General features: G+C 39.6%; 1 protein-coding gene across 1 annotated transcript in view; it reads left to right on the top strand.

The window, feature by feature from the left end:
• Spata17 (spermatogenesis associated 17) overlaps positions 1-16,927 on the top strand; it is a 160,985-nt gene that overhangs the window by 31,242 nt on the left and 112,816 nt on the right. The window contains exon 5 of the mRNA XM_021158392.3: positions 7,896-7,999. Within this exon, the coding sequence (XP_021014051.1) occupies positions 7,896-7,999 (104 nt within the window). The remainder of the gene's footprint in view (positions 1-7,895; positions 8,000-16,927) is intronic.

Genomic DNA, 16,927 nt, shown 5'->3' with positions numbered 1-16,927 from the left:
TTTTAAGATGATCAGATAACAGTGAGCAGTGACTAGAACTGAAATCTATAAGGGGTTTCTCTTAGGTAGTATGTTACAAACTTTGCTCATATGACAAACGTCATGTGATAGGCAGAGGCTCGTGGAGCGAGCAGTTGTAAGAACGTATTTGCAGCCAGTACTGAGTAAGCGTCCATCCTCTGCTAATGAAGAACAAAGCACATGGACGGGACTTTACCTTTATAATCGATACCCACCCCCTAAGTGCGGTGTTTTTAAGGGGTCGCCGTTTCTCTGCAGGGTTTACGATCCTCTTCTCCCTGTAGTCTCTCACTCTGACTTTTTATTTCTCTACTCCACCATAGACACATTTTTCTATTAAACCTGATAACACTTTATTATCCTCACTGATTTGCATGCTAGCCCCCACCATAGCTATGTTGGAAGTCCCCTGGGGCCCATGATGGTCTGCTTATTCTTCAGTTCCCAGTGCTTGACTCAGAGAAGTGGTTACACAGCTATCTCAGGGTGATTGTCAGCGCCTTTTCCTCTTATTCTTCCCTGTGGATGGAAGTCCTCGGACTTAAATGATTTGTCTCTACATCACTAAGGAGTGAGCACCCTTGTTAAAAGAAATTATTTTTGTTTTTGTTGGGGATGTTTAAAATGTTTAAATCCTAGAGTAGACACTGTGGCAGGCATGGACTGGACTAGGAATGTAATTGATTGGTTCCTGGAGAGTCCCTTTTGTCCTGGAACACTTGTAGCGATTTCTCAATCAGGTGTCATTACGGGGGGGGGGCAGTAGACTCTTATTTTGAGTGATTTGCCTTGATTTTAACATCCCAATCACTTCAACTCAGATTGAAGTACAGGCTTTATGGAAAATAAAAACCATAACAGCAAGACGAACACTAAAAAATGACTTAAAACAGATTTGTTATCATTTTAGAGACTCACCTTTTACAGCTATGAATTAATGTGAATCACAATATCAAATTATCATTTCCTTTGTTTCTTTCAGGTCTAAAACATAAAGACTGTAAGATAAATTTATATAGTGACTCTACTAAAAAGTAGCCAAATACGTATACCTAAAGCTGCATCTTAGTTCTTTAGACCACTTAGGATTCTACTCATATTTACTGTGTCATGCAGTGAGGGTGATTTACAGTAACAACTTGGGTGATTTCAAGGAGACACACTGGCAAAACTCTTTTTAGAAAGAGGATACTGAAGGTCTCATAGGCTAGGGATGGTGTTGTGGTTTTGTGGCTACAAAATGAAGAGCATTGGTCTCAGTCACAGAAATCAAGGTTCCCCAAACTTCAGTGTTGGTATGAAAATCGGAAGGGACCATGTCCACAACGGTAAGTGCATACCTCATGATGCTTCCACTACCATGTAGTTAGTGTCTCTCCCCTCTTCCTGTTACTACAATTATACATGCAAAGCACTTAAATCCACTCATAGAGAAAGCAAAGGTAAGAGCTGAGGATGAAGGAATGCTGCCATGTTCTAGGGATGGACCCAGGGCCTCGGCACTAGGCAGGACGCGGTCAGCAGGTTTGCTGTCCGGGCTTCCGTCACTTTTAGTTTAGGAAAAAACCCTTTTGTTTCTCCTCCATTGACATTCAGATGACTATGGATTTTTGGGAATAAAGATAAACGCAGTGGAGGAAACTCTGTTCTGTGAGCAGATGGCTTTTGATATGTCAAGGTTTTGCCATTTGTTTCAGTGCTTAAAATAAACATTATTTATAAGACCACTTACAATGTGGTGTTACTTAATGAGGAGTATGCATCACTGATCTGACGAGCTTAAGAGGTCATTTAGAACTTGCCGGTTAACAAGCTGTAATCTGCTGAGCACACAATGACTTTGTTTAAAATTATCTGTTCAGAGCTGATCAATGGCAATAATTGTTTTATTCCAATCACTTCTGAAAGTTCCTAATTACTTTGAAGGGCATGAATACTAGCCATTTTTTATTTTTTATTTTTTATTTTTTTACAGTTGTCACCTAGTCACCTTGAAATTAAGAAAAACAGTGTTATAAATATATATTTTTAAATGCCCATTTCCTGGGACTTGAATAGCAATAGGAAATATACAGAAATGTCCTGTATCGGCTGTGCTCACACAGAAAGGATAACCACATGCCCCCACCTACATGATCCGTCTATACTAACCAGCACCTTTGTGCTAGCCTCTCTGCATGTAAGAAACATGTGTTTAATATTGGAGGCATGCTTTCTCCTTATAATGTACACATAAGACAGTTGTGCAGAAAGTGTGCACGTCAGATTAAGACAGGCGTGGCATTGTCTTCTGACTCTGCCATTTGCTTTTGGAACAGATGGCTGTGCTGGAGTAACTTCCTCCAGCTTGGTGTCTTCCTGTTTATCATGAGACCATGCCTTGTTCACAAGAATGTGAGAACAGAATCCATTAGTGTTATACTTGGAAATACATGAAGCACAATGAATTTCAGCCCCTTCACTTCCCCAACAGCTGTTCTCTTTGCTCATTCAAGGCTCGGTTCCTTCCAGCTCCTCCTATACACACATTTATACAAACCCACTTAAGTTATTGTGATGGCTAGTTTAATGTCAACTAGACACAAACTCAAGTCATCAAAGAAAGGGGGATCTTAATTAAGAAAATGCCTCCATAAGATCAGGCTGCAGGCAGGCCTGTAGAACATTTTCTTAATTAGTGATTTATGAGGAAAGACCCAGGCCATTGTGGGTGAACCAGCCCTGGCTTGGTGGTACTGGGTTCTCTAAGAAAGCAGACCAAACAAGCCAGGAAGAGCAGACACTAAGCAGCACCCTTCCATGGCCTCTGCATCAGTTTCTGTCCTGTTTAAGCTCCTGTCCTGCTTCCTTCAGTGATGCAGTGCAGTGTGGAAGTGTAAGCTGAATCAACCCTTTCCTCCCCAGCTAGATGTGATGATGGTGTTTCATCCCAGCAACAGTTACCCTGACTGTAGCTTAGTGTGAACAACTTTTCATTTATCTTAATTATCACTTATGTCCTTTAAAATACAATTGTGAATAAAGGATTTCACAAATGGGATATGTGCCAAGAATATCAGGATCTCAGACGGTCCCATTTGAACCAGTGTGGATGGGGTTGCTACTGTTTCCAGTACTTGCTGGAGTTGGAAAAGGAAAGAGTCCAGGCCATTGACACTATCTCTCCTCATCCTCCACCTCACTCCCACCCCACCATATCCCAATCTCAAGAATTCCTTTCAGTGTTTGCATAGGACTCAGCCAATTTGTTTGTCCTCACAAGTTGCTCTTCTCAGGGATGGCCTGAGTCTCTGTCGGCTCTGTCATTCACAGACCCTCAGCCACCATGCTCACTCCTCTCCCACATCTTGCTTGATGTCTCCTGAAATTTAAATGTTATTTGAATTTAGAAGTATTTTCAGGAATGAGCTGTCCTCAGCACCAACAGTGAGTGGTACCTTTTCCTCAAGTGTATCTCCAAGTGCCCTCTTATCATACAGTTGCTATGTAAATAGACAAGAAGGCTGCAACTGGGAAGCCACCCCTGTGACCTTAGACAAGCACTTGACCACACTAAGCATCAATTCTCTGTTCTTTCAACTGAGACTCAAAGTCTATGCTGTAGCCTGAAGTTGGAGCATTAAGTCAGATGAAACAAGGAAATGCTCTCTTATCTGCTTATGTATACTCGGATTTGTTTCTCTGCTTCATTAGAAACAATTCCTCCATATTGTCAGACATTACATAATTTTGGTTTAATTATGGAGAATTTCTAAATTAAATATTATATAATTTTAAGACATTTCTTTACATTTAGAGAGCTGATCTGTAAATGAGGCCTTTGGGGGCGGGGAGCATGCTGTTGCTGCTCTCCCTAGGAAGCTCGCTCTGAGCACAGCCCCACACCAGGGGCCTGGAACCCCTGCAGAGAACTCCACTCTAGGGATGGGATTCCTTCTGCCTTCTACAAGCACTGCACAAATTTGCAGCTCTCCCATAGTTAAAGTAACTAACAAGTAAATCAGAAAAGCAAACTAGGATAACTTGAAAACATTTTGTTGACAATCTCTCACTGTAGCTACACAGCATTGCGCTCGCGCACTGTTACTTCATCTGGTTGGGAGAATTTCTGTCCTAGTTTAATACACTCTCAATTGTGCTGCTTTTTCTTTGTTTGTTTTGTTCTGTTTTAGCCATTTTTTCCCACACTGAAACGCTGACTAAAATATTAAAATCCCCACATTTATCAGACTATAAAATGGATGTGAAATGACTTTTTAAATAACAAAGAAAAATTTTTTCTGTGATAGTTTCAATATGGTTAGCCCAGGGAGTGGCACTATTCAGAGGTGTGTGTGGCCTTGTTGGAGTAGGTGTGGCCTTGTTGGAGGAAGTGTGTCACTGTGGGGTTAGTCTTTGAGACCTTTCTCCTAGCTGCCTGGAAGACAGCAGTCTTCTCATGTTTGCCTTTGGAACAAGATGTAGAACTCTCAGTTCCTCCACTATGGCTGCCTGGATGCTGCCATGTTCCTGCCTTAATGATAATGGACTGAAGCTCTGAACTTGTTAGCCGGCCCCAATTAATTGTTGGCCTTTACAAGAGTTGCCTTGGGCATGGTGTCTGTTCCCAGCGATGGAAACACTAAGACACTTTCAGACAGCATTGCTGTTTATTGAGTATTGATTCAACATTTTACTTACATGCATGTTAAGCTAAATATTCTTTAGCTAAACTAAAAAACAAAGCAAAACAAAAATGGTGTTGGGGATAAAACTCCATGAACTGGACACTAGACTCTTGTATTGAATATGAAAATGCATTTAGAGAAGACAGGCATGCTGCAGCCTTGAAACTGTGCTAAATTATGAAAGACTGTATCCTGCAGGACAGTTGTTCATCTGGAGTCATTGCACAGTTAAACCTGTAGGAGACTGGCAGTGAGTCTCAGTGTCGTCTTCTCTTCTCATAGATAAGTGAAGACTCTCTTCTCTTCTTTTTGCCCACGTTGCTATCACACTTAACACTGGGCCTGAATTGTCAGGAAAACAGGTGGATGTAGGACTAAAGGAGACAGATTCTAAAGCTGCCTGAGAGTGTCTAGGAAGCTTGGAGCTTATTAAGTGTGTGACCACACGACTCCAGCACTCCTCTCAGATCAGAAAAGTGTAGCTATGTCTTTTGGTAAAAATAGGACTGTTTGGATCTCTGTGAGTGATACAAAAGGAAGATAGCTTCAAAATGAAGTTTCATTAGCTAAAAATTATAATTCACTTATTTTCCCTTATGTTTGTAACAATTAGAAGAGTAGATTTGTGGCTGTGCCAGCTCAATGGCTGGATACACTTGATAGCTGAATAAGTATAGGAAGATTACATAAGCTGTTTTCTTTTCTATGATGAGGTAATAGTTTGCACATAGAAATGTTCTGAAGATAAAGCACAGAAATAAAATGCTGAGGATCCCACATGACACACGAGACCTCAGCTGTTGTTAGCAGTGTTCAAACAGCACTCAAAGTCATGGGCAAGATGCAGCACAGTACTTGGCATAGGCGCCAGGGCCTGTCAGCCCAGCACTTGAGAAACCAAGCAAGACTATAAATTTGAAGACAACCTGGCTTCCATAGTGAGTCTCAGGCCAGCCTGGGCTACTAGAGAGAGAGCTGCTGTTCAATGTGAAAAACAAGTAACACCAACATTAGCTATTAGGGTTTCCCCCCAATTCATGGGACTAAAGGCCTGAACCCAAGCCCTTGTGAATATATATAACGACGATTTAAGAAAAAGACATCATGAATTTGAAAGAGAACCGTACTTAGAGTGAGAAATAACATAATTATAATTAAAACTTGAAGTTAAAATAAATAAAAGAACAAAACATTTTATTTAAAGACAGATTCATTTAACAATTTACTTTAGCTGGACCTAATACAATCTACAGTGCTTCTGTGACCACATACCTAAGAAAGCAAGTTCATGCCCAGGAAGACGGTCCAGTGGATAAAGAGCTTCCTTTATAAGCATGAGAATAGGGCTTTGGATCCCCAGTATTTATATAAATGCAGTGGGAATGGTGACCTATGCTTATAACCCCAGTGCTTGCAAGAGAGGGACAAGGTATGGGGAAAGCTGGCTAGTTAGACTTGTGGAACCAGCAAGTGTGGCTCCAGCCAGAGAAGCTGCCTAAGTAAATAATGGGGACAGCGATCAAGAAAATATCTGACTTTAACTTCTGGCCTTCACATGTATCTACCCACAAATGCACCTACACACATGAGACATGCTAACGCACATTTGTACACTACACACACACACACACACACACACACACACACACAGAGCAACCACACAAATTACAATAGCAGATAGTTAATTTTTATCTTCATAATATCTTATAATAAATATATTGGCACCATTTACATCAACAACTAATGTACTAACTATATTCAGAAAAATCTCAAGATGCTTTTTGTGTTCTTATTTATTTTGGAGATTTTCTATTATTTTTAATTTATAAAATACATTTTGGTCATATGCTTTCTCTTCCCCCAGTTTCTCCCAGATTCTCTTTACCTCAAAACAACAACAACAAGAGAGAGAGAGAGAGAGAGAGAGAGAGAATATCAAAGCAGATAAATTTTCAAAAAGAAATCAATAAAACAAATAGTAAAATGCCCAAACAAACAGAAAGCACACAAAAACCACGAGGTCCATGCAGTGTTGGCGAGTCAATCCTAGGCTTGGGGCCTCACCTGGAGTGTGGCTGACATACCAAGTGACACTCCACTGGAGAAACGGAGGCTCCCCCTCCCAGAAATTATCAGTGCAGATGGCTAGGGATGGGGCTTTGTGTCCATTTCCCTTTCTCGGTGCTGATATTTTTTCTGCTTTGACCCTGTTCAGATCTTGTACATGCTGTCACAGTTCTGTGATTTCACGTGTGGATCAGTCGGATTCTATCAAGAAGCTAAGGCTTCTTTGGAATAATCTACCACCTCTGCCTGCCAGCTCTTTTTACCTCAGCTTCCTTCCATTTAGGTTTCTGAGCCTTGAGGAGCGGGGACTGAAAAGGGCATCCCAATAACGTCTGAATGCTCCAAAGCCTAGCGCACTCTACTCATTGTCCAGCTGTGGGTCTCTCTGTTACTCTCCATGAGAGCTGAGCGAGGCAGTGAGCTGTGGGTGTAACAGTGTGCCTGCCGCCTGCCACCGTTAGGAATGAGTCTGTTGCTGGGTTCCTGCAGCCGAATGATAGTAGTGTCCCTAAGGCTCGTGATGCATCTGATCTCAGGGTCTTGGCCACTGGAGTGTCAGAATATGGGTCCATCTCATGAGTGAGCCTTAAAGCCATCAAAGCAGGTGGCCACTCCTATTTCATTTGAGCCGCTGTCACACCAGAATATCTTGTAGACATGACTCTGTTGTAAGAAGCAAGGTTGGTAGCTCGGTGACATTGATGGTGATTTCTCTCCTAGAGTGGTGTCCAGAGAACCACCCAGCATCATGAGTGCTTGTCAGAAGGAGGGAGGCTTTTAGTTGGACACCAGTTTGACTTTTTGGTGTTCCATCACACAAACCTTGTCTTTCTCCACAGTAAGGCCTCACCATAAGGTTGTGGAAAACAACCAAATAGCTGTGGCAACATCCTCTGATGGTTGAGAGGGGTGGCCCATCCAAGCTCTTTGTCTAGTGACTCAACTGTATGTAGCCCACTTCTGGCACTAGAGGTTTTACTTGGTGGCATAAGATGCCTAGTTGGGGCATTGTCCAAGCCTTTACTTGATATTTGTTATGAGACATTATCATCCTGAGTTTTAAGAAGTATATTTTTATGAAAAATGTTCAATACTATATTTATTTTTTATTTACATATTTTATCTTCTTATCGACAATAGATTCAGAGACGATGGCGTGGCTTTAGGATCCGGAAATATTGCTTTAATTATTATTATTTGAAGGAATATTTAAGAGCTGTTTCAGAAACCAATGATGCAATTCGGTGAGTACATCGCTCGTATACTAGTGAAAGTTTACATGGATGAGGCACTTGATACTTATTGTTATCACATGTGCTAGTGAAAGGTTACATGAGTTAATCAATAAATAGTTATTGTTATCGCACATACTAGTGAAAGTTTATGTAGAGTAGTTAATAAATACTTACTGTTATCATACTTAGAAAAGTCCTCAAGACTTAGTGATATTATAATGGCAATATAGCTACATGATTCTATTTATTTTAAACATTCATTGTCTGTATGTTAAGATATCATGTATTTTTTACCTTAAGTTAGATTATTTATGTGTGTAGCCCATTTAAGAGTTTATTTTTTATTAAAATATTACATAATGAGTTAGATTTATCTCTAAAATGATCCTGCAGATGAGATCTTCAATAAATCTCACATGTATTTTGAGAAACATACACAATAATGAAAGTTTTCCTCGGAAGGAAGAAAGTATCACAGAACATATGGAAGGGAGCAATCTGACAGCAAACAATGATTTTAAACATATAATAAGATAGGACCTGGCTTTAAGGGACATCTTCTGCAAAGTGTGTGTGTGTCGTGGTGCTGTTCCGTCAATTTTCCAAACTTCTGTGTGGTTTCATATTGCTGTGCTGTACAGCAGTCACCCTCTGTGATATGTCTCACAGCAGTGACAAAATTACCGTGTGCCTATTGGTACCATAATTACAATCATTATTTTGTTTTACTCTTAAAGCTTTTATAACAGTAATGTCCTTGCTCTCAGGTATGCCTTCCTTCCTGAGGGCCTCTCTTCTTACTAATTTGTGCTTTTAATATGCTAAAACATTTTAAACATATTCCAATGCTGAAATACTAAAGATAGTTTCTGTAGTGCAGCCAAAGTCCAGTTTTGCCTAAGTGGAAGTCCCTAAAGTTTCCCAGACCTCCTCAGGCCTGCTGGCAACACTAGTGTCTCCATCCTTCTCATCCACAGTACCATCTTTCATAATAGCTTTTTTTGGAATATAATTATTTGCTGGAGATATCAGTGTTCCATTTTTGTATGCTTTAAATACCATTGTACTACAAAATCTGCAGGATAATGGATAGACTTCCAATGTATAATATTAAGTGAGGCCACACAGTCTCAGAAAGAGCATTTACATTCTCCCTTTTATAGTGAAGCTAGCCAATGATGTGTGTGTGTGTGTGTGTGTGTGTGTGTGTGTGTGCACGTCCGTCTTGGTGTGCACATGTGAGCATGCATAACCAAATGTACATGTAAGTACAGTGTAACATGCACAAAGAGAACAAGGCAGGCCAAATATCAAGGGATGAGGAAGGACCAAGTGCAGGTAATGGCTTGAGTTCTTGTATTCATATGGCTTTCCTTTGGGTTCCCTATAAATATGTGATTCTTGATTTTAAAAATCTTTTTAAATTAATGTACCTATGGAGTAGGGAGCGAGCTCAGTCAGTAATCTCTTGCTGTTCTCTTGCTGTGTAAGTTTCAGAACCGGAATTCAGACCCCAGACTCTTTCTACCCCCACTCTGCTGCTGTGCTTTAAACACAGAGTTAGGGCTCTCCTTACTTGAGCGCACTTCAACTTCCCTGAAAAGCTGCTGATGTTGTCTCCCCTTGGGGTTGTTTGTTTGCAAGTTTGCTTGTCCTCTATTTGTGAAATCAGCAAGGGAAGGAATCAGCATGGCTGCCTCAGTATCCCTGTAACCATGGAGACCAGCACTGTTTGGAAGTGGATGAACTGGCTCAGTGCCTAGCACAGGGTGGAATCATGAAACTGCAATGCATTTTAAGTTTGTCAGTTAGAGGCAATTCTGAGAATTGTTTTATCTTAATCATTACCAATTCCAGTCAATAAATCTCTATTGACTTCTGTAAAGGCCTAGTAGTAGGTTAGGTGTTGGGGATATAGTGATTGAAATGAGAGCTCTTGCCAGCCTTTATGTGCACATAGCTTATGGGAAGAGATCACAAAAGACAGAAACAAAAGCAGAAAGCATTCATATTTCTGTGCCTAGGACATATGCTAAATTCTCAGAACTCTTACAGATTTTATAGCATAGTGTTCTAAAAACCTCACATTCTGAGACAGCTGCAACTTCTTGAATACCCCAAATCAGGAACTTGTTGTTCTGAAGTTGCTTTCCTAAATTTCTTCAGTCTGATGATGTTTCTTGAATGTTTGATTCCTCTCGCCGCTATGTACATTTCTCTGCCACATTCTGCTTTGCTTACAGCTTGCTCTTCCTCCTTCTGTGATCACAACAGCTGTAAGTGACTTACTTCACTTTATAGAATAATAAGCAAGAGATAAGAAGCAAGTGTAAAGTTTGGATTCATTCAAATATAGTTGCGGCTAAGGATTTGTGAAAGAGAAACTCTCAATCTCTCTTTGCCTTATAGTTTAGTGTCATCTTAGCTAGGGTTTTATTGCTCTGAAGAAACACCATGACTAAGACAACTCTTATAAAATAAAACATTTAATTGGGGTTGGTTTACAATTGTAGAAGTTCAGTCCATTATCAGAAAGTATGCAGACATAGTTTGGGAGAAGGAGATGGGAGTTCTGAATTTTCCTCCAAAGCCACTCTCTTCCACCCTGGGTGAAACTTAAGCATAGGACCTGAAAGCCCTCCCACACAGTGACACACTTTCTCCAACAAGGCCACTCTCTTTTGGACAAGGCCACACCTGCTACTTCTGCCTCTTCCCATGGGCCAAGCATTCAAACCACAACGAGTGTTAAAATTTTTTGTATACTTAGAAGGATAAAACAGACAGCAGGTACATGCACACGTAGCTTTAGCTAGGAGCCGGGTTGCCCTAGTTGGGAGCTCAGACTCTCCTGGGATGGGAATCTCGGGAGTCTAGGAATCTGAGGATGCCTCATCCTTACTCTCTGAAGGAAATTCTAATCCTAAGGGGTCTCTCTTGGAGTACTGGGTAGGTGGTGTAAAATGTTGATGGCAGAGCAGTGTCTACACTGTTGACATAACACAATGATTAATCCATTTCCCAATGCTCTGCTCTGTAGACCGTGCAGTTCCTGCTTCTCACAGTTTCTCTTTTTTGCTCTGCTCATTTTTTTTTATTATTATTCCGGCTTTGTTTGTCTCACAGTCCCTCCTGTTTCCATCCCCTGCATGCTTAGTTAACCTTCAAGTTTCCCTTACACTCTTTACATAAACACTTTATCTTTATTTTTGTGGTAGCATATCTGTGCCTTCTTGTCTGGGTTTTCCTGGGTAAAAGGCCCTTGACTTGTTTTCCTACAGAATATTATACCCAAGTAATGGATACTGACACTATTCAAGGGTGCAAAGAACCATGAGGGTGCTTAAAATCTCACGTGAATGCACAAATCTTTTCTGTCTCCATCCCCTAACCCTCTAGGTACCTCTTATCAAACTAGCACTCGGTCTAGTTTAATACGCTTCACTCTAGAAGAATCGACTCATAAAAACATTTGTGCACATGTCCATCATATTTTGAAAACAAATTCACATCATCTATAATAATCCTCAACTTGATATTTGCACTTTGAATATTATGCCATATGTAAGGAATGTTGTTCTATTATGTAATGACTGTTATGGTATTATGTTATAGTTCATAACCTTTGAACCGAACCTAGTTAGGTTAGACTCTAACTCACAGCAAACCTTCCAGCTCAGCCTCCCAAGTGCTAGGATTATAAGCATGCACCACCACACACCTAATTTGGATATTTATAAACTTCAGTTGTCTGAGCTCCATCCACAAGAAGATTGCATTCGTTGTGTTGTATTGTATTGTATTGTATTGTATTGTATTGTATTGTGTTACCAAAACTGAACCTTGGTAGCTTTCAGTTGCTGATGTAAGCCTTCCTAGTAGATTGTTTCTTTGTTTCCCCTTTGTTGTTGTTGTTTTGTTCTTTCCTAATGTGCTGTGGAGTCCTGGAGAGCTCCACATGACTTCCGCCACTCCTCCAGGCCTGTAGCACCCACTTCCTCCATGCTCTCTTTCTATTTGTTATTCTTTTATATCCTTTCTTTCCATGATTTCTCCTCCTTTCTCATCTTTTGTATTGATTTCTTTTTTATTCATGTCTTTCTACTCCATAGACTTAGGAAATAAGCCTTCTGCTTTCATTTCTTATGTGATTAACTTTGAAATTTCATCCTTAACAGACTCTAAAGTTAATCAATAGTCCTCGTGCAAATAACACAAATATTATTGGAAGGGACTGGAGAACATTTTAATTTTTGTAGTTCAATATTTCAGTTCCATCTCTTATACTCTATAAGTTAGGCATTGTTTTCCCTACTCCATATGAAAATGCTAGTTCTAGGTTTGACCTCATCTTACACCCTATCTCAGTACTGGGATTATTCCTTTCTTCCTGAAACATTTTCTTCATAAATCACTAGACAAGATAAAAGATGATCTCATCAAAATTTTAAAATTAAATTATAATTTAATTCACACTCTGGAAAGCATGCATGTTTCTAACTTAACAGTTATTTTTCTGAGCACTTTGAAGATATGAATTTTCTATTTTTTGTTTAATTTGACTTGTTCTTCCCTGATACCTAATTGACCTTCTCTGTTTCTCTATAAAGGTGTGCGGTGGCACTTTCTATAATATTACTGTAATATATTTTAGAATGAACATTGTCTATTGAATATTTCTCCATGTGAAATTGCACTCCTAAAATCTATGCATGCATAAACTTAACAAAAATTTCAATAAATTTCTTTTCACTTTCAACCCTCTCTTGCCTTCATTAAGACCTTCTGCTACCCTCCCTAAAAGCCTTCCAATGCCCTCTAGTTAATATCATTTGATTATATTTTTAGTGTGTGTGTTTGTGTGTGTGCATGTGTGTGCACGCATGTGCTTGCACACACATATGCATGCCTGTAAGTATAAGTACATCCTGCTCAGACTTTTGTTGTTGTTGTTGTTGGTGGTGGTGGTTTGTACATTGTTTCAACATGGGCCATCTACACTGGATCACCATTAAGGGGATCCTCCTTGGGAGAGGCTAATTTTCCTTTTAGCAGCCATCATTTTCTATGGTTATTTGTCTAGAGGTGGGAACCCCTGAAATTTACCCTTGCCCATGTTAACATGTCCTTTGATCCCACCGTCTTTCCACCTGCTTTCCTGCAGTGTTTCTGGATCCACTGTGATGTGGATGTATCCATTGGAGCTGGGCTTCCCTTGATCTGCTGATCTCTGTGTTGTGTCTACTTGTGATTTTTCTGTGTCAGTATCCATTTACTGTAAACAGGGTCTTTCTTTGATTAGGAGTGGTAGACACTGTTACCAGTGGGTATAATGACAAGATTTAGGATGTAGGTGGAATTATGCTGTTTCACTAAACTGGTGTTAGTCAGTTTTCTTCTAAGACCCATGACCTCATAGCTCCAGAAAGCTGTCAAGGTTTCCAGTACCAGGTGTGACTTCTCTCCTGTTGATGGGACTTACGTCCAGTTAGACGGAGGCTGGTAACTGCCAGCACATGAGGCTGACTTACTTCACCTGTGCGGGTATCTTGGCATGCTGGTCATTATTGTGGCCCATGAGTGCTGGGTAGGCCTACTAATTTTGTCCTTCCCCTAACAGCTTGCATAGGATTTTCTGGTACCATCTTCTAGACCACAGGAGGAAGACTTTCAGGTTAGATCCAGGCCAAAAGCAAGAGCCTGACCAAGTATTCAAAGTCAGGTTTCTCATGCCTGACACTTGGCTTTTCATGAATCTGTGGCCTTACGGGGAGCATTAGTGTTGTCGATCCAAGTGGCATAACTTCCGTACTTATACGTATTCTTATAATTCTCATAAACATAAAATAATGTGATACCTTGAAGAATCACAACTTTAATGCTATTCTTTCCCTGCCTCTCCTTCTCCTTTCTGCTTGACTTCCCTTGAACTCCCTGTTAGTCTCCTCCCTGGTTTTCTGTGTTCTGCCTCACACCATCTGCATTCCGTGAGTCCCTCTTAAGTTCCCTCTCTCACGTGATCCTTTTCTATGCTCCTTATTCCTAAGATTACTCCATATTACATTCTTACACTTGAACATTTGGAGCTTAGAGCTGCACGTGAGGAAATACATAGCAGTTGTCTTTCTGGGGACAAGTTGCCTAACTCAATATAATCCTTGCTAGACCCATTTATCTTCAAATTTCATGATTTTTTAAAATACTGAATAGTATCACATTGTGCCACAGTGAATGCCACATTTCCATTCTCCATTCTCCAGCTGAAGGACATTGAGGTTGCTTCTATTTCCTGGCTAGCGTGACGAAGGCCATAGTGAATATTGCTAAGCAAGTATCTCTGGGGGACGGCGTCCACTTTTCGGATCTATGCCAAGGAGTGGTATGGCTGGTTACATGGAATATTCGGCTTTTGGTTTTTGAGAACTTTCTGCCCTGACTCTCATAGCAGCTAACCCAGTTTGCAACCCATGTCCAGGCCAGCAAGTGAGAGTCCCTCCCATAACCTCTCCAGCATTGCTGACAACTGCTTTGTTCTTCTTATCAGTTCTGACTGGGTTTAAACAGGAAATCTTGAAGTCCTTTTAATTTTCATTTTCTTAATGACCAACACTGGTGAATACATTTTGAGGTATTGCCTAACCATTTTTATTTCTTCTGTTGAGAATTCTCTGTTTAGTGCGTGATCTCTCCAACTTTTAAGATTTTGTCAGTTTGTTACCCTGACTGTTCTTTGAGGCCTTTGTCTATTAGGGATATCAATCCTTCATTGGCTATGTAGCTGACAGAGTCTCTCCCTTTCCATACATTTCTTTTTCAGTTGATGCTTCCCTAGCTCTCCGGAAGCTTTGACTTGATTGCTGCTCTTAGCTGCTGGCAGGAAGCCCTCCCTTCTTACCTATGTCTTGTAGGTTCTGCCTATGTGTTCTTCCAATACCTTAGTGTTTCAGGTTTCAGATTGAGGCTTTTGATCCTCTGGTATCTAATTTGTTCTTCTACATGTGGATGTCCATTCTCCTCAGCACTATTTGTTGAAGATGCTGTCTTTTCTCCAGAGCCTTTTGTTTTAGTTTTAGTTTTGTTTTGTTTTTTGTCTCTGTGTCAAAAATAAAAGTTATTATTAAGTTAAAAGCACTCATGTTTTGGTTTCCACTTTTTCTTTTGTTGCATTATTATTATTATTATTATTTTACTTATTCACTTAGCATTCCACTAGCTGCCCCCTTCATTTTATTTCATTGGTCTACATGTCTGTTTGGTGCCATATTGTTTTTATTACTGTAGCTCTGTAATGTAGCTTGAAATCTGTAATGGCAGCATCTTTCTGGTTCTCCATGGATTTGTTTCCTATTTTCGTGAAGAATGTTTTGGATATCTTGATTAAAGTTTCATCTAATATTTAAATGGCCTTTGGAATAAGGATCATTTATAAAACATTAATTCTACAAATTCATGAACTTGGATATCTTTCCATTTTCTTGTGTTGTCTCGTTCTTTTTCTTCCGAGATTTGAACTTCTCTCTATGGTGATCCTTCATCTCCTTAGGTTTATTCCACAATAGTTTGCTGTCTTTCATATAGTTGTAAATGGAAATGTTCCAGCAATCTCTGTCTCAGTGTGTATACTGTTGGTATAGAGACAGGCTACTAATCTTTGTGAGTTGATTTTGTGTCCTGACACTTGGATGAAGCTTGTTTCTAAAAGTTTTCTGGTGGAAATATTTTGGGATTTCCTATGTATAATATATCATCTGTAAATAGGGAAAGTTTTACTTTTCCTATTTTGTATTTTTTAAATTCCCCTCTCTTGCCATATTGGTACAGCTAGTGTTACCAGCACTCTATTGAAACGAAGTGGGGAACAGTGGATTCCCCTGTCCGGTTCTAACCTTAATGGGATTGCTTTGGAAGGTTCCCCACTTAGGATAGTTCTGCCTATGGGCTTGTGGTATGTGGCATTTCTTATGGTGAGGTGTGTTTCCTCCATTCCTACTCTTTCTGGGAATTTATTATGTAAGTATGTTTGATTTTTGTCAAATGATTTTTTTCTGTATCTATTGAGATAATCATTTGATCTTTTAAATCCATTTATATGATTTATTATAATTTTATTATATTTATTGATTGTTGAACCATCCCTGCATTTTGGGAGTAAGCCAACTTGATTTTGGTGAATAATCTTTTTGAAATGTACCTGTATTCAGTTTGCTAGTATTTATTGAGGATTTTTAAATCTATGTTGATGGAATACAGCTTTTTGAAGTTTCTTATAAACAACAGACAGATTTTATTTCTTTATTCAGATAGCTCATGTCTTTTCACTGGAAAGGTAAGGACATTAAGGTTTAGATTCATTACTGAAATGTGTGTGTAGATTCTAATCATATTCATGTTTGCGAGTGTGTGTGTTTCCTGGTTTATGTTCTTAGTTGTGCTTATAATTTATTAAATTATATCTTCTTTCTTTCTAGTTTTATCTGCCTGTTTCCTAGAGTCTTTCTAGAGTCTTATTTGTGCTTATTATTTTCTTTGGTTTGAAGTAATGCCAATGCAATGGAATTCCAGTATTCCATTCAGTTTTATTTGCTTTGTTGGATGTGAATTTTCTTAGGATGTTTGTGTATCATCAAATGTTTTTCCTTCTACTTTAAGTCTGGCAGATAGTTTTGTCGGGCTCTGTAGTCTAGATTGTCAGTTGCAGTCATTTACAACCTGGATACATTGCTTCATGCCCTTCTGGGCTTCGAGGTTCCACTGAGACATCCACTGTTATTCTGAGGGTTTTCTTCAATGTGTGACTAGTTTTTTCTCTTGAAGCCTTCAGTATGTTTTCTTGGTTCTGTATATTCAAAGTTTTAACTATGGCATGTTTTATGGAGTTTACTTTCTGGCCTTGTATAGTGAGGGTTCTCTGTGCTGCTTGTATCTCTATACATATGT

The sequence above is a fragment of the Mus caroli genome, unplaced genomic scaffold (assembly GCF_978045245.1).
Source record: "Mus caroli unplaced genomic scaffold, Mus_caroli_1 scaffold_1, whole genome shotgun sequence".
Classification (NCBI taxonomy): Eukaryota; Metazoa; Chordata; class Mammalia; order Rodentia; family Muridae; genus Mus; species Mus caroli.
This window is presented reverse-complemented; position numbering and strand designations above follow the sequence as displayed.